Here is a 23,082-nt window from a genome sequence, read left to right on the forward strand (position 1 = left end):
GTGGGGAGTTCTGCTGAAACCCTCTCATTTATACCGACGGCCCATCCGCTCCACTGAGTAACGGCTCGTTCTGAGGATGACTTAATGTTTGCTAAAAACAAGTTAATCGCTTGTTTCCGGTAATGTTTTAAGTGCTTTGGGATTTGTGCTGGGATTTCGGTCAGGTATTAAAGACTTCTTAAGACCACGTAACTGTTTTACTACAGGAACACATGTAGTATAACATGTTTATAGGGTACGGGCTTAGGTCAATACTGTTAATGTGTATGTTCTGCAAAAATGAAAGGGTGTTTATTACATGACTTGTAGATAATGGGTTCTGGCTCGGTGTGTTTCCCACGCAGCGGTGCTACTGCAGCCTGTTGCCCAGTCATACCTGTTAGCACGGTGTAAGCAACGGTGGGTCTTTCTCTGTTAACGATCCCAAACTGAAAGGGAGTTAACTTCCAGTCACATCCGCGGTCGCGTACCTCTTCGTTACCCCTGCCTTGCTCTCTTGCTAGGCATCCCCTTTTCCAGCCGGCAACTGCGGATGCTTCAGAGGAGTCTGCCAGCGCCAGGGCAGTCCCTCACGACAAAATCGTGTACTGAGGGGTTTTTGCGGCAGATGTAGGCTGCGCCTGCCTTGATGTGATTCTTGGCGTGCTACGTGATGGGATGCGGTCCTGCCGCATGCGGAGGTTTGGAGCACAGTGAACTGGCCGTAACGAACTGCACAGAGCAGTGGGGCTGTTCGACAGCTCGTGTCTGTAGGGATTTGCCTGGCAGATACCTGGATGCAGGGAAGCAGCTCCGCTGCAGCTGCACGGCTCACCTGTCTGCAGCGAGGCCTGTGGACATGGCTCTGGTCTAATACTTTGGAAAACTACGCTTTTAGAAGACTCCAGTGTCTGAATTGGTGAAAATATTTACTTTGCAGCCAGCTATGCTGTGCAGGTTTCAAGGTCTCAGTGTTTTCGAGCTCGCCAGGTGCAGGGATGAGGAGGAGCGAGACCCGGGCACTTGACCCAAGCTGCCAACAGGGTTATTGCATACCATCAGTGTCACATTCACTATAAGTTAGCAAGTTTGCTGCGAAGTTCCCTCTCTCCCTTGATAGCTGTGATCTGGAGAACTTTGTGCCCTGGTGCCAGACTCCTGAGGCCTTCCCTTCCTCCTGAAGCCGTAGCGCTCGCAGTGTCCCACATTTGCTGTCCACTGCTGGGAGTGCATGGCTTCCTACGGATAGAATGGGCTGAGTATAATCTTTGCATATTCTGCATTGGTGTCGGGATCAATATCAGTTCTTTAGTGCTGTTAATGTTAATTATCTAATCTTATTCTATTAAATCTGTTTATACTCCAGCTCCTGGGTTTCCCTTTTTTTCCCGATTCCCCTTCCCGGGTGGGGAGGGATCATCGGGTGATAGAATGATTGTCTAAACGACAATAAATTGTTATGGGTCTCTCAAACCATAACACTTCTATAAAAAATTCGTGCAATAAAATGCCTTAGGGAGACAATTTGTCAATTACGAGGTCAGAAATTCCACATTTAAGAACAAAATACACGAGGAACTTTGGAGATCTTTAGCACTTCCTAGCACCACAAGTGTTTTCCAGCACCATAATGTTACGGTTAAGTAGTTTACACAATGTGCAGGGTGAATTGCAACGTGTTACAGCCTTGGCAGAAAGCTCACTTTTTACCAGTAGCATCAGTAAGTAAACAGTCATGCCCACCGATGGAAAATATATGGTCTATTTTGTTCAGATTTGTAATAATGATTAACACATGATTCACCTTAATGGGTGTCTTTCTTTGAAATGCACAAAGATTAATTTTATGCCAAGGGTAAGCTTGCACGCGCGCTGTAAAACGTGCAGAACACAGAAGGAAGTGAATGTTAATGCATCACAAATGGTCTTTAACTTCAGTGATGGGTTTAAATGTTGGACGGTTTATTGTCAGGCTAACGAGAGAGTCTGAACGTTCTGTGTCTATAAAGTCCGTGTCCGGCTGCATAATGCTTTCGAGAGCGGGCAGCGCTTGCCTCCATCAGTGGGCAGGCAGGCAGGCAGGCAGGGCTCTTTGCTGCCTGGCTCCTGCGGCGGGGGGGCCCTGCCGCGCTCATCAGGCAAGAGGGCTGGAGCCTACGTCTTAATTACTCATAGAGATGCTCCGCTTTTTCTGTGAGCAGTCTGTGAAAATCCTCTAAGACACCACGGTCCAGCTGGTGGCTCACTGGGTGTTTGCGTTTTTTTCTATTTCTTCTGATCTGCCCCAAAAAAGACAGCCTAGCCAGCCGAATGCTGCCTGCTTCCGGCCAGCAACGCAGGCCCGAGCAAGCTCTCGGCTCTCCAGTGGCTGGGCTGGGGTAAGGGAGGTGGTGAGATCTCCAAAAAGCCCAGATCTGGCTTCCAGAGCTGCCGAAGTGAACCCGTGCTCCAGGAGCACGCTGTTACCTCGTGTGAGGAGCCTGCAGGAAAGCATCAGCGTGGAACCCAGTGAATTTAAACGGTGATTTTACATGATCCTAATTTGTCAGAGGTTGAGAAGTTGGCCTCTACTTTTGCCAGCTGTGGGATGATCCAGAGTTCGCAGGAGCACCTGGTGCCACTCAAACCTCAGCTTTCACCCTCGGGGGTGGTTTATGGGATGGCAGACAAGGTGGGTCTGATGGAAAGGCCATTCTTTTACCGTGCGATTTCACAGGGAAGATAGAGACCACATCTGGTAAGGACCTGGGCTGGATTTTGGAGTGGCCTATACAGGAGGTGATTTTTGGCATTTTTGCTTTTTGAGTAACCCAAGGAGAAAAGACTGTGGAGGAAAAAAACAAGGAGAAAAAACCCAAGGAGAAAAGATGACTGAGACCTTTCTGTTACCTTATCTGTATCATAGGGAAGGCCATCTGTGTGTTAATGCTGTTTGTCCAATGAGGGGGGCTTCCAGGGGAAAATTTAGAGCATTTGAAAGAAGTTTCTAACCAGTATGGTTTCAAAGAGAAATTTTAATGATTGAAAAAGAATAAACGGTTTGTGTTAACGCTACAATAAGTCTTTCTTGCTGTTTACTGAGAAGTGGTATGGTTTAGCTACTGTTAAACAGCTACAGCAGGCCCAATTATGTCATGTAAGGTATCCACCTGTAAAACAAGTGGAAAAAAAGAGCTGTGTGACAGTGTAATTGCAGTACAAGACATGCAGTGATCCAAAATTCCTATTTATGAACAGAGAACAGAATTGCTTGTGCAACGAGCAGCCAGAAAGCAGGCTAAGGCAGTTCATATTATGTCAGCTGATTCTTCTTTGGAATTCTGTTAATACCATGCTTACCTCTAACAGCGCTCCTTGAAAAGAGCACTTTTTGGCAGGCCTGTTTGGGTTGCATTTGTAGCATCATACTTAACAGCATACAAACATGTATCCTGTTTATAAAGGAAATTAATTTTCAAGATGATAAATGTATGGTAGCTGTACTTAGATGGGATTGCCCCTGAAGTAATTATCTCCCGTTAGCGTTAGTTGTCGTGCGGGTCTTGTCGTGCTACGCCTGGTACGTACCTAAGTCTAGGAAGACCTGGCTGTTATCAGAAAGGGGAGCGAAAGAAACGGATGATGCTGGAAAGAGGGGCTCCCGCTGGCTAACGAGGCTCTGTGACTCAGTGACCAGTTATGCCACATGCCCAGTCTGAAATTAAGCACGGATATTTTTAGTCCTGTTCTGGTGACATACCCAGAATATTATCCCTATACTCTTAATAACTAAAGCACTTCTCTGCTCAGGGGGCTCCGGCTGCTTTGTGGTGATTTGTAGGAAAAAACCCCAATAATTTTTTTTTCTAAGTTTGACAACAATGGCCTCACTTTTAGTTTTTAAGGGAAACATCTTTTTTTGCTCCGTGGTTTACAGCACTTGGCAAACGAGGCTGCTAATTACCAGAATTTCTAAATGCAATGCTGACAACTGTGAATTATTAATCCTTCATACCCTAAGAACGAAGGTTAGGTTAACATCAGCATTTTCATTCTCTCCAACTTTAGTGTTTTGCACCATGTAACTCAGAAGGGATTTTTAAAAGTACCAGTCCCACTTTACAGACTGGGAACCCAAGTCCGTTAAGCCAAAGCTACTTGCTCAAAGCAGAAAGGACAAAGGGAGTGGTGCAGGCCACCTGCAGACAGAGCCCGGAGGAGGGACCCACCTGGGGCTGGAGTACCCGGGGTGGCATCAGGATTTTGTACCATGGACTAAGCAAGGAGGGGGTTTGGTATAAATGAGCACCGATTTATGCAAAAGTGAGCAGAAGGGGTTCACAGTTGACACCCGTCAACATTTACACTGCTGCTGACATGGAATCTATGCAATGGTACGATTGGAAAGGAACCTACTTGTAAGGTAAGTCAAATTCTCACATCTCGTCCGGGACAGAAAAGCCCTCTCTAGGGTAAGGAGTGGCTTCTAAAGGAGTGAAGGAAGCGCAGAGCCAGAGGGCTAATGGGTTTGCTGACACCAACCAAGTGAAACTATCTTGTTGGTGGCCAGGAGAGGGCACGTCGTTCCTGCCTTGTCAGCAGGTAAGGGCTTTCTGCCAGACACAGTCGCCTGCAGGCTGCATTGAGAGGAAGCTCCACCTTATGCCCTTGCCCCGCGCATCCCTCCCAAATCCAGCTGTGGGGAACCACTGGATTTGCAATCAAGTGAAACCTCAAGTTAAACGTTGACTTAACTGTTCCTGAAGTTTCTAGTGGTATGGCATGCAGAAGAGCAGGAACCTTCTCAGGTTTTAACCTGGTTATCAAATTCTATCCTATTCCACCGATTTCAATATTTATTAGCCAGATCTTTAACAGAAAGCCCTTGCTGAGGAATGAAGTCCCAGACAAACACGCAAGGCCTCTGAGGACCACCACCTTTTCCTAGTGAATCGTACCTGGTTGCTGTTGGGAGCAGCCACGTTCTGCAGCTCAAACACACTGACTGCTCCTTTGCTGTCCCCTACCAGAAGGCAGTCGGTGTTCGTAGCAAAGAGCACGGATGTGAATTTCTCTCTCGGGCTGGCAGAGCAGGAGATCACGGGGTTCAAGCTGCAACCCAGGAGAGGCAAATATTAATGATGACAACAGTAAAACTGCATTTGCCAGGAATGTACAGTCTAACAGTATTGCAGGCCTGATAAATGTTGCGTGTTTTACTTATTATGTTCTAGATTTACTCAAAAACTAAGAAGTGAGGCAGTTTTTTGTTTGGTCTCTACCAGAACAAAAATCCCAGCTGCTATTAACTAAGTTGCCTAAAATCTGTCCCATTGTCTAATATGGGGGAGGGGTGAGTGTTAATATTTGTATTTTATTAATAATTTGCTTTTTGCTACCGCAAGATTTGGCAGGCCTTCCACTCCACTGTTATTAAGACTAAATAGTACAGACCACCAGTACAAAGCCACGGATTAACTAAGCTGCACATGAGATGTGCACGTACTTCACAGCAGTGGGAAAAAGTGAGACGTTATCTGAACTTCTGACCATCTGACATTACAAAAGGTCCAAAGTTGCTTAGTTTTGTTATTTTTCCTTTTAACTATAAGAGTGGCAGAATCTATGATTTCTGCAGAAAAAAAAAAAAAAGCAGGTTTACCCTTTGTCAGTTCCACGAGACATAGAATCATAGAATGGCTTGGGTTGGAAGGGACCTTGAAGACCATCCAGTGCCACCCCCTGCCCCGGGCAGGGACACCTCCCCCCAGCCCAGGTTGCTCCCAGCCCCGTCCAACCCGGCCTTGAACACCTCCAGGGATGGGGCAGCCACAGCTTCTCGGGGCACCCTGCGCCAGGGGCTCACCACCCACACAGAAGAGAATTCCTTACTAATATCTCATCTAAATCTCCTCTCTTCCAGTTTGAAGCCATTCCCCCTCATCCTGTCACTCCATGCCCTTGTAAAAAGTCCTTCCCCAGCTCTCCTGTAGCCCCTTTAGGGACTGGAAGACTGCAATAAGATCTCCCCAGAGCCTTCTCTTCTCCAGGCGGAACAACCACAACTCTCTCAGCCTCTCCTCATAGAATATAACAGCATCCAACTCTTTCTCTTAGAATCACAATTCTCTGGTAACTACCATCTGCTTTTACAAAATGAGTATTGCAAAACTCAATACTTTCAATAACTAATCAAGCAAATGGCATGGAGCTGTCATGATCTGTTAAAAACACTGATTAGGCAATAACACGTAGCCGTTGTGCCATTAAGTTTCAGAATCTTCTTTGAGAAAAGTAATTACTTACATGCTGACTCTGAGATCCCAAATTTCGACTCTGCTTTCATTTGCTGCTGCAAATATGAAGGCTGATTTTGGAGACCACATAATGTCGTGAACAAAAGTAGCGGTGGAATTGAAAGTTAACATGGGTGTCTGTGAATCCTGGTGCCATAAAATAATGCTCCAGTCTGCAGAGCAACTAAGGAACATGTCAGTGCTGAAGGGATTCCAAGCGACTTTGTACACAGGACCCTGGGTGTTTGGGAAGAAACAGAACAGAACTTTGTGTTATTCTAGAGCTACGGCCTCACAGGATGGTTTTTAATAGTGACCTTTCATGGAAATTCCTGCCCTCTGACCTTAATAGCAAACCCAGCATTGTGGTAGGTGTACCCATAGGAAATTAGGATGCAGCAGGTGTGACAAGACAGGAGAGATCTTAGGAATAAAAAGCATTCAGCTGATTCTGTCCCTTCACCAGCTGTTAGGAGAAGCTGATGCTGAAAGGGCAGCTCCTGGGATGAAGCAGAGACTTTAGAAAAAAGATGCTGTTAAAGTTCTGCCATCTTTCTCTCAGAGGTAAGACTATTTAACTGCGGTTTGCAGGACCGTTTTCCTGCAAGACAGGACCAGATTACCAATTGTTTTCTTAAAATAAAGCTATAACTGCTTTAAAACAGTTTATGGTACAAGATTTAATAAATTACTTAAAAAAATCCTTATAGTGTAGAAAGTAATCCTGTAAGACTGTGATGCTTTATGCTATGGGAATTCATTCCAAACATAAGAAAAGAAGTTTAGGTTTCTTTTGCTGCAGATGTTTTGTTTAGTAAATGTAAGCAAAGAAACTATGATATTTGTGAACTTAATTGAACAGTTTCTGCTGTCATTACTTTTTCTATGCATCACTCACCTTATGGCCTCTGTATGTCTCTAGAAACTGCTCATTGCATGAACAAGAACACTTGTGGATATGACCCTCTTCTGTGCCAGCAAGGTAAAAATTAGTGTCCTGCAAGAAAGGTAAAAGTAACCTAAGTCGGATTAACCTATTTATCACTCATCCAGAAATACATAAAGGACTGGGTGAGTTTGGCAGTTACAGTCCTCTGAAGAACTAAGGTGGAGTTGCCAGGATGGTGTGTGTTGGGCTGCTTGCATGTGTGCTGCAGAGGTGTATGTGCAGTCGGTATAGCGCTGCCAAAATGTATCAGATTTGGTATGTGTGTTCTCCATCTATGTAGAACATATACTCTGATTTTTGACTGCTGAAAGTCTCAGAGTTTCTGTGATCCACACGGGCAAACGCATGAATACTTCAAATGCTCTGAGGACAAAATATTCATCTGGGTAAAGAGGAGAAGCACAGTCATCTAAGTCCTAGACTTGGGAGAGGCTGAACAGTCAAATTCTCACTGATCTGACCAACACACTGAGAAAAGCTACCCTAACACCTGGCCCAAAGCAAATGTGAGTAACACGGATGAAATGATAGAGTTGTTCACATACAGGGATTACTTGGGTTATCATATCATCCATTTGGGGTAAAACTGTTATTAGCTAAGAAGCAATTTGTTTCAGAACTAAATATGGTTTAAATACCAGTGCCAAGTCCCAGGCTAGTGCATGTGAAAGTAGCTGCAGCTGAGGATCTCGCCCCTGCTGCACAGTTCTCCTGGATAATACTTTAGCCAGGATGGACTGTCTGAGCCTACCTTTGGGTGGAAGTCAAAGCACATTCCAGCTGCCTGTTGAGATATCAGAGCTTCACTTTTCCTTCCTTTCTCACCTGGTAATTTTTTCTTCTCGCTTTCTGTCCGCTTTATTTTCATCAGATCTGTGCAAATAGCAAGAGTTTTTGTCAAACAGGTATGTGAAAGTGCTATGAATAACTCGTGCTTCTTTTGGAATGCTCGACAGCTCTTAAATGTTGTGTGTATGATAACTGGTGGAAAGAATGTCACCTGAAACAAAATTAAGCAATTGCAATTTCAGGTATTAACCCTCCGCAGAAAAGCTGCTCGGGAAAATGCTTACCAGTGCAATCTAGTCTTTTCTGTATAAGCCACTCAGTTATTCGGCCATCTGCTGAGATACACATTAATCTCTCTTTTTTGCCATCTCCTGTTGCACCTCTGTCCTGTTCCACCCACCTCAGTTGCCATACAGGACCTGTGTGTTTATTTGAGGATTTACTGGGATAAAAGAAGCACATGATAAATCATATATGAATGAAGACAAGACAATATATTTGAAAAATAATATATTGTAATGACCATCAAGTCTTACGACAGACATGTTTAGCTTTTCTTTAAAAAAAAGGAAATCTGAACATTGGCTGTTTTCTCAAGGAAATTTTTTCTTTTATGAAACATGCTTGACATTTAGTTTCAGGGCACTGTTTATGTGCTGACACATCTTCCATTCATACCCAAATCATGAAATCAGTCTGCACCTTGGAGGAGAGTGCCCTAGACCTGGGGAGCTGCCCTTGGGGCAAACGTCTCCCTGATCACCACCTCTCTCTCATTTTCTTCTTAATTCCTGCTTATCCCTCATGTATTCTGATGTTCTCTCCACTTCTGACGAGTAGAATCAATGAGAAAACATCAAAAGCTACCACTGGTCTCCTCTATGGATTTATTATCTGGGGCAGGATTATCCTAGTACGTACACAGGGTATAAAATGATACATGGTGGTAACTTGCTGCATTTTCTTAAAAAGTCAGAGCATAGCACTCATTTGTTTCACCTTTCCAATGGGCAGAACTCACTTTGTATGCACAGCAACATCGCAGAGAGTTTCATACCCCAAATAAGGATCATTAGTGTTAATGTGAGCATTTATCGGCAGAAATAAGAATAGAGCAAGATGGCAGTGAAAGGCAGTGTCTGAGGTTTGGGCTGTATCAGGCGGATGGGAGAAGTCCGGTTGGCCCACCCTGGCCCCTCCAGGCATTTATGCATTACCGTAAATTTGTGTCTCTGCAATTTTGCTCCAGAAACTTCTAGTATTGGAGAGTATAGAGTGTTTATGTAGGCATTTCCAGTCAAAACTGGAAGATGCTGATAAAAGTTGGAAATGAAAAAACTGTGCAACATCCCTGAGCATTCACAAGCCGTACTTATCAAGACTGTCGCTATTCCCTCAGCTTCTCAGCTGTAGATGTTCTTTTATTTGTTATTTGCTAAGACGTGACAAAGGTGGGAGGAGACGGGAAATCATAGCCTTACCTGCTGTCCAAAAGTGCAGTGTCATTACAACTCTGTACATTATAGATTGCGACGGAACCATTGTACATTCCAACTGCTAAAAGATTGGGGCTTGCCATAGAAAAATCCAAAGCCGTAACACCATGTGCACACTGGAAAATACGCTCTGGCCACTGACAAGTAGAAAAATACAAGAATGTTTTAAGTTAGTTTCTTAATTTACCTCGGCCTTCTCAACACTGCATACTGATTTGCCAGGCTCTGCTGGAAAATCCAAGTGCTGATGATCATAGTGATCACTTCTAGACAGAAATTAGGGACTGTATTTTAAATGGTTCAGTTTGTTTCTTGCTACAACTGATAAAATTAGCAAAAACTAAACACTATGCAGAAATATAACACTGTAAAATTAGTTAGATGGGCCTACTCCAAACCAAATACCTAAAAATCAAGTTCCCTGAGGTTCAGCTTTGTGAGTACAGTATGAGGGTTTTGCTTGCTTGATTTGTTTGTGGTTTTTTTTTTTTTTTCTTTTTAAAACAAACTTGGCATTTTGGGAAATTTCTCCAGTTGTTTTCTATCTTGTAATGTGAAGGTAAGTACCTTTCCAATTACAGAAACTTAGCTGAAGATAAAATGCAATCTAATGTACTTCAGGTAATCTGTAAACCGCTATTTTCATGCCATTTCTCTATGCAACCAAAAAACTGATTCAGCTCTGTTATAAAATTAAATCCTTAAAGTCACTGCACCGAGCTCTTGAAATGGGAAACAGCAGAGTTAGTTTGCAAAACTGTGCATGCCAGACCTTATCTCTTAATGTTAGGGACTTGAGGACTATGGTGACATCAGGGAATCACAGGAGTATTTGATTGTTGTTGACATGATAAATATGTGTCAAAGCCTTGACTCGGCATGATTTAAATTAGTCTAATACATAATTTTGGGCGAGTGAAGTTTGTAGAACAAATAAAACTAGAGTTGTGTAATTTCATGGCAATCAGGTGATTTTTACTATGTCGCTTTGTAACCGACGTTTCTAAGAATATTTTTTTTTTAATGGCTAGTTTAAAAAGGATCACTTTTCAGATGGCTTTGTAAAGACGTAAATGTTACATCTATGAAATCTACTGTCTTTTTGAGAGTATTATGAGAAGTTAGGTTAGATAATTATATTTAATGATATACTTTTTATTTTTTTCCCTAAGCAAATTTCATGGTACAACAGAAAATGGATTAGAAAGGACAATCCTTAAATTTAAAATATCAGTGTTCTCCATAATGAGAGTTTGGAAGTATTGAAGAAAAGGTCTATAGATTTTGAAAAGCAAAAGGTGAATGGATTTATTTTCACATTTGTTGTGCCCATGAGTTTTCCAGTCTAAAAGATAATTTCTACACACCTGGCTCTACCCACAGTAATAACGAAACAGATTTACAGTCTTGGGTAGGTCGTCCTCGGGATTGGAAATGGGATACAGAGACCGGCATTGCAGAGTTGCCTAGCATAGACTGGTACTACCTGAGAGTTGTGACCATCTGTTAGTTGTTTGGTGGCCTGTGTGCAGTGAGTTTAGTTCCTGTGAACAGATGTCCGTGTTACCAAACCACCAGTACAGTCGGCACCTCTGTTGGAAGTGTTAGCTGAGAGGATGGACCAGCACAGAAACTAAACTGCTTCTTACAGGCACTTTCTTTGACTCAGGATTTAAGCACGTTGCTACGTACTGCAGTCAGAATCAGTTTTCCAGAAATGCATGGTTTGGGCTAACAAATTCAACCTTACTGGCTAGGTCTTGCTTTTTGAAACAGGAAGAGGGAAATAAATAAAGCAGAAACAGCATAGCAGAAAAATGCATTGAAGAAAACAAAATAAACCAAACTGGCTGCATTTTACCGTGGGGTTCTTCAATGACCAACAGCAAGCCAAACCCTTCTTCTGTTTGTTAAAATCAAACGCTCCATAACCAACCGCTAAAAGATCCTAAAAGCACAGATTAACAGATATATTTCAGTTTAACTTGAAGTTCAGTTGTATATTTCTAAAAGGCAACTTTCTGTTCACAGTGACTCTCAGTGCAAAATCTGGAAAAATAACGCTCACGTCATATGCGAGCAGAATAACACACAAGAAGAACAGAATTTCAGAATTTCTAGAATACTGGAAACTGGTTCAACTAAAAGTGCATTCCTAGTCACTGTCAGTTGTGTTTGCAATCCCCCCCCTCCCTGGCCATCATAAAAATATGTCCCTTTCCAGAGATGAATGTACATTATTCTATAACCGTATTTTAATAGGCAGTATTTAGTGGAATACATAATAATACTTGTACTTTTCTCTCTCAATGTTAGCTGTAAAAGGAGCTTCCGTGACCACCTCAAACTCCTTGCTTTTAGCTCTCTACAATGGAGTCCAATGAATTCCGTTCATTCCTTTCCATAAGCAGAACTAAGAAACAGCAGCAAAATTTTAGTCTTCAACTCCATTAATTTTTTTTCCCACACAAAACAACTTCTTTGTGAAACTAAGACTTGAAAACTAGGTATTTGTTTGCCCTATAATTTTAGAACTGAAGTCTATAAATGTGTCCATCTTTACAACATCTGGGGATCTGGTGTACTACCATTATGAAATGGTCTTTATTTTCCCTCTTGTTTTTTTCCCTTGGGGCAATCTTACAGGTTTTATGTTTCTCATCCTCACCTGCTTTTTACCTTCCTTCCATTCATTATTTTTGTCTGGCCGTAAGAGAGCTCTGCTGGAAAAACTGAGCGTTACGTTACTCTGAAAGTGGAGATGTCTGAGTCATTCTCACCTCCACTGAAACTGAATTAAATACACTTGGGCCAGCTGCTCAGAAATCTGTTATTATGCGTCTTATCCTTAAAGTTTGACGAATGCTGCTTTCTTGGGAGATGACTGTTAGAAACTATCTAAATTGTATCTAAATTATCACAAATAAACTCCATCAATGGTGATAAAGTTTAGTAGTAGGGGTTTAAATTTCAACTTCCAGTTCTATAACAGACCAAGTCTATTATCTTAACATTGTTGTTCAGGTGACCGCCCACAGTAAATTGACGTATTCAGGACCAGTTAAAGTTGTTGTGATATATTTATAGGAAAAGCCTAGTGCAGCTGTCCAACATGTAGAATAACGTAGCAATACTGTTATATGCAAGGCCAAAATACAGAGAGTGGGATGCAAAGACAACCTACCTGACTGTAGGGATGAATCCTTCTCTCTGAGCTCCCTCTCAACAAAGTACATAAAAATCAGGAGCTTATTTACACTAACAATTGCTTATACCATTTTTTTAAACAGCTTAGAAGTGATTTGTTAACTCACTGGGTTTACTTTGCTCCAAGCCATACTGCTCACGCTGTGACCAGTAGTTAAATCACACATATATGACCACAGTCGTTCCAATCTGGGAGGTACAATTTCTTCTGGGGTTTTATTTACATCTGACAGAATTGATGGGTCAATGAATGCTTCCTTCTGCTCCTCCTTATCCTTCTTTTCCTTGTCACGCTCCTTCTGGTTAGCTTCTTTCATGGCTGCTACTGTACCACTAGTGTCTGATACGTCAGGATCTAAAATGCACAAATATGGTAAAATCTGAGTAGTAACATTTCATTTATGTAACTCCAGTCATTCACATCAGAAGAAAAATGTGCCCTTTCAGCAAATATTTCGCAGGGAAAAAAAAAAAGTGAAGATTTGAGGAATTAAGACATCCTGACTTCTAAAACTGTGGCTAAAATGTTGACAGGGACATAGAAGATGGCGGGATCAGGCTGTAGTGTGCCAGTTACGCTCCAGGTGTTTAATGAGTGGATTTAGCTACTCAGCAACAAGTTATGAATTTATGTCCACCACCCACCACCACCACACTTTCCTCGCCCCCCCCCCCCCCTCGGGAATATTTCTAATCACTTATATTTAAAATTTTGTTTAAACGGGGATTTTTTCAAGTTAGGTGCCAAATTTTAAAGAGCCACACTTAAGCATTGATGCTGTAACACCGTAGCTAAGTTACATGATGCTGTGATAAGTTGCTCATTATCTGGGAAAATAAAGTGTAGAGCATATTTTTAGACTGCACTTGCTAAGCATTTTTCTGTTTACTCACCCCTTTATTTTATGTAATGTGCAACTCATAAATTGATCTCAGATCACCGTTAAGAAAATAAGAACACGATAACTGCCATATTGTCAGAACAAAAGTCCTCCTGGCCAGTATCGTGCTCCAGCTGTAGGTAGTTCCTGAAGAGTGACAGAATATAACAGGTTCGCTGCCTGAGAAACTAAAACTCCCTCTGACATGAAGAGGTACAATACAGTAAAAGCAGTGTGAATCTGCCTTTTTTGTTGTTTGTTTTAATCCCTGTGGTAACTTAGAACTCCTGTAAAAGGTAAAATATTACTCTGCAGTTGGGTCCAGGTAACGCCCCTTACAGTCTGCAATGAATGTACTTTATGTTAGACACTGAATATCTATCAGGTTGAAAATTCTGTTTACCATAAGTCTCCCAATAAAATAAATAAATAAATAAAAACTGTAAAAGGCATTCCAATGCAAAAAGTGGTTGGGAAAGTAGCAGAATTAATCTGTATATTAACTATCAGGAAACAAGTTTGACTAATATTTTGAGTAAATCTCAGTTCCTTCTGACAGCCAGCTCAGAACTCATTTATTCAATTCTTCCGCCAAGTACGGTAGGGAAGTCTGTTAAAGTGAGTGTAAAACTGCAAACTTCATGCTGAAAATTCATAAACTCTCCTTTCCTTTGTCTATGTCTTAAATGACTTTTTGTCTGTAAAGACATTTAATGAGGGACATAACTCCATGGCTTTCAATAGCATGCAAAGCCTTGTGCTGGAAACAGGGTAGCAATAAGAAACAAACCTATAAGGACAGGAAACTGCCGATAAGCTGCAAGTTTGGGTTGAAAAATATTCTCCATTAGAATCCTCTCCATGAAAAATAAATCCTGCTGAAACTTTTCTGATCTTAATATAGCTTCTGAATGGCATTCTTCCTCTTTGTGGATTCTGTTAAGAACAGGACTTTCCGAAATCGTGATAGAAGAAGTTGTGCTGCCTGACAACAGATAATATGGGAGAAAAGCAGTTTTAACATGATAATACTTTGCACACAGAAGTTAAGGGGATAACAAGTCTCCTCCTCCTCCACCTGCCAAAAGCATAGAAGAATCCATCATCATCAAAAAATACTTCTGCTATTTTTTTTTGTTCCTTTATTTTATTTTATTTTCTTGCTCAAATACTCAGCATGACGAGATACTTCTGGAGTTTTTCACAATTGGTGTTTTGCTTCTACTGTCTTAAGTAAGTTAGTACCAGCAGACTTTGTCTCTGACTATTTATCTTTATTTAAGACCATTTACAATGGCATTGTACAGAAAAGGTCTTGGTGCAGCCCTGTCCGAGATTCTTTAGCAAACTCTCTTTCAAGTGCCAGACAGGCACTTGAAAGCACTTTCTTCATGGAGTTTTCACCACACAACACAGTGATATGCACAGTTTAGAAGGGTGAAAACATGGCAGAAATGTAAACCTGGAAAATGTTACCTCTGTTAGAAGAGACAGACATAGTCTGATCGTGCTCTGCATTTGTTTGGCGTTTGCTGCTTTTCCCAGTTGTGGCTCTGCTACCTTCTGCTTTTGACGTAGGTTTTACTTCCAACACGTTAAATGAATCGTACAAGTCCCAGGAAGTGGCCGTCATCCCTAGAAATGAATTACACTCTATTATACAAGTCTCTTGTTTCGGTACGTTATTATAAAGCACTATGTAGAAAGATTTACTTTTTATACTACGCTCCCAACTCTTTGGCAGAGGGGTTTTGAAACCAACAGAGGGTCAGACAAAGCTGTAGCGACAGCTGTTGTGTGACTGCAGCGGCTGCATCAGGGTCTTCTGGGTGCGTGGCTTCCCTTCAGCAGGGCCAGCTCCCAGCGAAACAAGGCTCCTTTGTGTGCTCAGCTCTTCAAACGTGGGTTGGAATGAGCCCTGCTGATGCTCAAGGCACACAAAAAAGGGGAAGATGTTTTCAAATCAGATTAATATCTATTTTACTTCTCCTTTTGACATGTATTTTTTTCACTCATTTTACATACACTAATGAACGCAAAGGAAAAATGTTTGGAACAGCATTCCTCATAGTTTTCTCTGGCCTCCTACCCCCCCAAAAAAATATCCATAGCGAGGCAAAGCTCAGCACACACATCTAAAACCTTGATATTCCTCTGTAATTTTTTTTTTTGAGCACTGAGGTTGAACATTTTGTAAAATTGCATCTATCTTGTGAGACTGCCAAGATTTTCTGCTTTCCCCAAGATTTTAAATCTCATAACAGAAGTTCTCTTCTTTGCATTATGGCAAATAGAAATAGAAACCAGCATCACTGCAAAGTTAAGGGCAAAAAAGGGAACCGTGTCCTTTCATATTTCAAGAGCACAGTTGAGTATTAGGTGAAGCACTCTCTGCTTGCGAAGTGCTGAGGCAGGCAAGACGCAGCAGCTCTCAGCCAGCGTCATGACTGTTTTATTGCAATGGATGCAGTGTACCAGTACCAATGTTCAGCTATTAGGAGGGGCAGAAAAGGCCACCGCAAATCACACCGGCATCTCTGAAGTTCAAGCTCTGGAAGTGAAAGTTGAGGAAACATCTTCTCCTGCTTAGAGACGAAAGAAAATAAACCTTTCCTCAGTATCCTACCCGTGTGTTCTGAGGTTCCACAATCTAGCTGTGTGCTAGAGTTTTCCCAAATAAACATTTAATAAGTAAACTAAATGTAATAATAAACCCAACTGCCAAGGGTACAATGTAGTAGTAAATGAGAGCCCGTTCTTATTAAATATGCTTTCCTCTATGGTACTCTGAGAGTTTACCTTTATCTTCCATGATGATTTTGTCACATTGCACTTCCTTGTTCTTTGCGGCTCCATTAATGGTTTGCATCATTTTTTCTACAAAGCGATCATTCCCAGGTCTATTTTTGCAAATGTCAACATAAATCCTATTCCGCTCCCTTGAAAAGAAAAAAAAAGAAAAGGTGTATACTGACTTTCTGAAAAACATTTGCATTCAACTTCTCAGTGTATTTAACCACAAGTTGAACAGGAGAGGATACTCCACAACACAAATTTACTGCTCTGTTTTTTTTTTGGATTGCCAGATTTTATTTCACTCTACAAAACGTCTTTCAGCAGCTATTCCTGACCTTGTGATGCTGAAATGGCCTGTAGAGGTAGGCATCAGCAAAAATCCTGACTCCAACCACCTTTGAACTCTGGTGGAATTCAGAGGAGTTCAGAAATATGTAGCGCTCATCACTTGGGAGTGAAAGGCACTGCATCCAAGAGACAAAAATGAAACTAGTACATTTCTATTTCATCCAGCCCTCAGGTTCTGTAGGAACGGTGAATGGGAATTGTGAAACTTTTTCTATTATTTTGGTTTCAATATTCTAACAGCAGACATAGGTTATACCGAGTCTTAGTCCACCCACAGGTCGCTGTGCTCAGGAAGAGTCACTGTCTGTTCCTATACAGTTGGCAACAAGTGCTTTGTACACCAGCTGATTCACAGGATGCTCTCCCTCTTCCTTCTTCCCCAAAATCACACCAGTGTGATTCACAGACAGTGGGGGCTGGAGTCCAACCATGAACTTTGTGTACAAGCAGAAAGACCTCACTTAGATAAGTTGTTTGAGTTGCCAACTGCAGTACACTGCATCTCAGGCATTGGGGCTTACATCTACAAAAGCTGTGTGACAAGTCTATCAGTCTGGCATCCATCACGGAGAGAACTTTGCTGCACTCTGTACCAGTCAGCTCCTGGGAGTAAGCCAAAAAACGATGTGTTCTGGGTTAACTCCCTACCAAAGTTCATGGTAGTCCAGGGAGGAGACTCTGAAGTGGAAACACACTAGGTGCAACCAAGGGGAGACACAATATTTTAACAGGCAAGGTCACGGGCAGTGGGGTGAAGTTTCTTCTAGCTAGAAGCACTGAGAAGAGCTTCTGAGGAAGCCAAGGCCTGCCAAGTTTGTTTATATCTTTGTTATTAAGAAATGATTAACTGTAAAACTACAAACAAAAATCAATGCAGAGGTTTGCAATTTCTTATTGTTTTCATTAAAATCAAATTGTGTAATTCATGTACACCACACTTCTCCACCTTCTCTTTCCCCCATGCGCCGTGTGTTCTCGTCACCATCCCCTGCTTTTGCTAATCTGCCTTAATTTATCAGTGAAAGAGGGTATGAATTTGATCAACAGGATGGAGCTGTAAGGAATTTAGCCATCTTGTCAAAAGAGAGACTCAAGCCCAATATGGCTTTAAACAAAGGTGAAATGGCAAATTGTAGTAGTCAGAACACTGAACCCACGTGCGAGTAGCCTGTTCAGGACTTTGTGATCAGCAGAAACTGGGTGTGCTGAGCACACTACACACACGTACACAACTACCAATATACATACAGAACTCTTCCAGCATCTTCTGATTCTACAGACACCGCCACAGATGGCATATCCAATATCCAGATAGTTTCTGTCTCTGTGAGGTAAATATCCACTCTCCTGTCTAAGTCTTCTTTTGTCAGTTCTTCTTTTATCTCCTCTTGCCTCACCTGCACATCTGAAAAATTATATGAGGTTAACGAGTGAGACCTTTTCTGTTCTAAATTTAAAAGAAAACAAATTAATTCTATAAGTATTGTAATGATCAGGAGCCAAAACTTGTGAGGCACTGAGTCCCTTTGAAGTGCTGGGCATCTCACATCCACTGACCGCAATGTCTCACAAATCACAGTGCCCCAAAGAACAGTTTAAATCTGTAATTATACAGTTTGTGTTCTTTACCAGATAAGCTGACAGTTGTGTCTCGTCGAGAGCCAGGTTCTACTGTTTCATCTACAATGGACTCAGTTGTTGATGCGTTTGATATAGAAGTATTGCTGCTTCCATATGGCCTTCCGTAACAAAGAAACAAGCAGAAATAGTCTGTGACAGTCCAGATGTCAGTTAGCAAAGCACTACAAAAATAGCAGTGTTGTTATCAGGATAAACCACAGAAGACTGTAATAGCACATACAGTGATGCTTGTGTTGTAAAAGAAGTCATAGAAGGCTTAGGAAAGAAAATAATGAAATGGTTTGATGAAATAATAATAAAAAGACTTAAACAGGAAGAATTCCTCTGACAGCATATCACGAGGCATTGAACAGCTGATGGAAAAGAAGCTATTGAGCTCTCAGATTCATTCTTAGCATATAATAACACAAAGTGTTGACTACCAACTGTGTGATAACGCATACCCACAGATAGCACTGTTCTCAACCAGAATTTAGATCCTTTGGTGCTTTGCATGTGCTGAAATGTCTTTGAAATGCACAAGAAATGCATTTGAAAGGATTCGCTTGTTAAAAAAACAGGTAATGTTTATAGTCAGGATAGCTGTGATAACTAGAAGTAAAACTCAAAACTTAGAATCAGTTGGGAGGTTTGTCAGCAGATGCTTTCTTCCTCAAAAGCTAAGTGTGACCAATTATAAATATACCAAAGGCATTTGAAAAAGACAATTTTAAAGATTTTTATTTAGAACTAAAGTTAAATAATTTCATTTCATCTTTTAAATGAAGAGCTCTTGTCTCCAAAAATGATGTTTTTATTTTTCAGGAGATACTTTGTATTTTTAAGTCTTTTTTTTGTCTGTGTATTTGTTCCTGGTTAATATCCCTACCTCTGGGATTATCCTTTATAATAGCCAGCCTAGGAAACACAACAAAAAGATAGTTCTCAAAGAGAAATCTCTTCTCAGAAATCACAATGGCATTAATTTTACCAAAGAAAACAGTAAATAATGTTTTTCTTTAACTTGCATTTTTTTCCAGTGCTGAGTTTACTAGTCTTAGTCCCTTTGACTAAATAAATGGCATCTCCTCTCCATACAAATTGAACGTGCACACACCATTTGATAATGTGGTTCATTATTTTTCATTTTAAACACAAATAGTTATTTACCTTCTTTTGCGTGACTTAATTGAATTTGTCAGCCCAAAGATAAAATGTCTCAAGTCCATTGACTTTGTTTATTCCCTCTGTACCCAAGGTTTGTAAATGAAAGCTAGTAAGTAGTGAAACACATAATTTAGCAGTTTTAACTCAAATGTTTCTGTATAAGAACGTTTTTTGAAATGGATGCACATAATCACACAAAGGTAACTTGCTTAAATTAGTTTAAAAGAGAGGACTCTTACTATGTTAACAGCATTTGGATACTTGAACTGAAAGAGTCAGGTTTGTAAAAAGGGTTGTCCGTACTTAACAAGTATCATTAAAACAGACAAAATACTTTAAAATAAATTTGTAACTCTTCAGTGCAACCAGGCCTTTTGTTTCTGAAGCATTTTTCCATACCCACAGGTAGGCATGTATTGATACATTCCAGTTTAAAAAAAAAAACAAGGCTGGGGAAGGCAGAAAGCATCTGAAGTAGCCAAAGGGAGTATATTAATGAGCTGCAAATGCCCCTTCTCAGCTGTAGAGCCTTGATCAGACAACCAGAACACAACCTCCTCTACCTTTAAGACAGTGTTTTGTCACCGCTCTGTGTATAGGTTCTATGTAGGCCTAACCACCACAAAGCCTGCAGTTTGGATGTCTGCGTTGTTGAACTGTGAGGTACTCATCACCATCTCTAAAAATGGTCCGTTCTGGTATGTTACATAAAAAACTGTGTTCTAGGAAGGAGAAATTCAATAAGATTAGAAATATCACAGCAGTGTCTGCTTTCAGCTGTATGTATTAGCATTCAGCAATAGTTCTGACACAGTCAGTCACAAGTACTGACAAATTCCATTTATTCCATTAGTTACTATTCCTCAAATTTTAAATGATGTCTGTGACCAGAAAGTCTCTGTATTTTGACAATAGAGTATAATTATTAGACCTGCACAATTATTCCAGCTCCCAACCTCTCTGAAGAGCAGATGTGTGGCCGCTTCAGGGTAGGAACCCCATGAGACAGGATTTAAGAGACAGCATATTGACTTACCTTGAGAATGAACCTAAACTAGCATTCTCTCCTGATGTCTGATGCATGGGAAAAGAAGAGAGAAAACCAGATCCTGTAGCCGCAAAGTAAGCACTTGATGCTAAAAGCTTGCCCTGCCTGGGTACAACAGCGTTTGGATCTGAATGGAAGAGTGGATGGGGTGTCACATCCTTTCCTTCATCATCAAAAACCTGAAGAAATATTTAAATAATGATAATACTTTCACTGTGTTCCTAAAACAAGCGACAGTGATGACACTTGCATCATTTTATCTCATCTGGAACAAAAAAAAAGACCCTGATCTAGGCAAGAACCTGACAGAATGGATAGGTAACCCCTCTCTGCAAATGATGCCTAATACGCACCAGGACAGGGGCAAGGGGGGTGGCAATCCTGCTTTCCCTTTTAGGGTTCAGCCTTGAGAAAACTGTTGCCTTTGCCTGGGACTTCTTTGGAACCCTCTTCATAGAAACGGCTGCAAAATATGTGAAAAAACTGTCCATCTCACTATCAGAGCCACTTCTCCCTCTTGGTCAACCTTGTTGTCTTTTCTGGTTAATTTGTTCTGTAATGACTACCAAGAGTGGCTTATTGACTGTAAGTATTCATGTCAAATTAATAGTACAGCAAAAGCAATGTGAGAAACAATTATGCATCTTTTATTTTTTTATTATACTGCTCAAAATATTTTATTGTAAGAAGGTATCCAGTGAGGTCTTTAAACAACTCTCAGATTATGTTATGGGAAGCTTCTTGGAGTGCTGCGTCCAGCTCTGGAGCCCCCAACATAGGAAAGACATGGACCTGTTGGAGCGGGCCAGAGGAGGGCCAGAAAGATGATCAGAGGGCTGGAGCACTTCCCCTATGAGGACAGGCTGGGAGAGTTGAGAAGGCTCTGGGGAGACCTTATAGCAGCATTCCAGAACCTAAAGGGGCTCCAGGAGAGCTGGGGAGGGACTTTTTACAAGGACATGTAGTAATAGGATGAGAGGGAATGGCTTCAAACTGGAAGAGGGGAGATTTAGATTAGACATTAGGAAGAAATTTTTCACTTTGAGGGTGGTGAGGCACTGGAACAGGTTGCCCCGAGAAGCTGTGGCTGCCCCATCCCTGGAGGTGTTCAAGGCCGGGTTGGACGGGGCTGGGAGCAACCTGGGCTGGGGGGAGGTGTCCCTGCCCAGGGCAGGGGGGTTGGACCTCAATGATCTTCAAGGTCCTTTCCAACCTAAACCTTTGTGTGGTTCTACGATTCTTTTGTTTAGGTAAAGACGTACAGGTGCTACAGCCAACACGTAAGTAGTTCTCAGATTAGGAGGACAACTGTTACTCTCATTTTTTTATTATTATTCTTGCAGATTGTTTTTGGACACTAATCATCTTCATTTCAGAATGGATTAAGCTCTAGGATCATTTTCTTTCTCCACAGCTCTTCAACTTCAGACATGCCTCTTCTTTCCTCCTCCTTCTCCCACTTCCTTTCTGACAACTTTTAACATCCACAATAATTCACATTTCAAACTTTTTAGTGATAGTGTAAATGTTTTCTCACCCGTATGGCATACTTGTTACCCACGAGAGAACCCCTGTCCACAGTTTTGCCATCAGAAGTCGTGGATTGGCTTCTGCAACTCGCTGCTTGGTTTGCATAGATGCCACTTAGGATGCTCACTCGTCTTTGGCTACCAGAACTTGCTCCTGATCCTTGCCTTACCCTGAAACCAGCCGTAGAACTTCCGTTTGAATCAAGAAAATACAAACAATCAAATAACATTACCAAATTATTTATGCCTTAACTTTCATGAATGGTTTAAAAGATTTAACCCATTCAGGATGAGAATCCTGAAATAGCACAATTCCTTCAGAAAAATCTCTGTTCAGCTTCTAAGGAGGCTTTCTTAAGCAGTGATAAGAGTGAGGTGGACAGGGCTGGGAGCAATGCCTGCTGTAAAATAAAAGCCTACAAGACATTTCACTGGTGTTTGGTTTTCTGGGGCTAAACTTACAAACGGGAGCTGATATGGCGATAAATGGGCAGGAGATGCAGCCTGGGGCCGCTCGAACCGGCACATCGGCGGGAGACCCCCCCCCGACCTCGCACCTCCCTCCCTCCCTCCCTCCCTCCCTCCGGGCCTGCCCGCCGTGCCCGGAGCCGCCTGAGGGAGACCCGCGGGGCAGGTCCCCAGCCGGGTTGTCCCTTGCGCGGGCTGCCGGCGGGAAAAGCGCTGCCGAGACCCCGTCCACTCACAGGGGAGGCCGCCGGCCGCCGGCGGGGCCCTGCATGGCGGCGACGCTCGGGCCCGGGATGGGGGGAAGCAGCGCGTCGCGCGGTAACCATGGCAGCGAGCCCCCAAGACGCGGCGCGGGGATTGGCTGCCAAGGACAGCGCCGCTGATAGGCCCCTCAGGAGGGACCCCCCGCGCCTCACTGCGGGGCTGCGGCCTCCCCGTTGCCGTCTCCGGGCCCCTCTCCGTGCCCGGCGGGGCTGGGCCGCCCCAGCGCCCGCCTCGCCCCTCCGCCGCCCCCAACCCAGCCCGGGGCT

At 42.3% G+C, this 23,082-nt stretch overlaps 1 protein-coding gene across 1 annotated transcript; it reads right to left on the reverse strand.

Moving 5' to 3' along the window:
- Positions 1-4,829: 4,829 nt before the first annotated feature.
- Positions 4,830-22,823, reverse strand: DNAI4 (dynein axonemal intermediate chain 4; the record flags this gene model as incomplete). Its single annotated transcript, XM_082483950.1, has 16 exons — positions 4,830-5,070; positions 6,265-6,491; positions 7,153-7,251; positions 7,955-8,076; positions 8,277-8,434; positions 9,474-9,625; positions 11,350-11,436; positions 12,803-13,050; positions 14,367-14,561; positions 15,053-15,211; positions 16,376-16,515; positions 17,969-18,125; positions 18,350-18,459; positions 20,544-20,734; positions 22,093-22,255; positions 22,789-22,823. 16 exons carry the CDS (start codon positions 22,821-22,823, stop codon positions 4,830-4,832), a joined length of 2,484 nt encoding a protein of 827 aa, XP_082340076.1.
- Between the last annotated feature and the right edge of the window lie 259 nt (positions 22,824-23,082).

The sequence above is a fragment of the Vanellus vanellus genome (assembly GCF_965231255.1).
Source record: "Vanellus vanellus genome assembly, chromosome: 5".
NCBI classification, from domain to species: Eukaryota; Metazoa; Chordata; class Aves; order Charadriiformes; family Charadriidae; genus Vanellus; species Vanellus vanellus.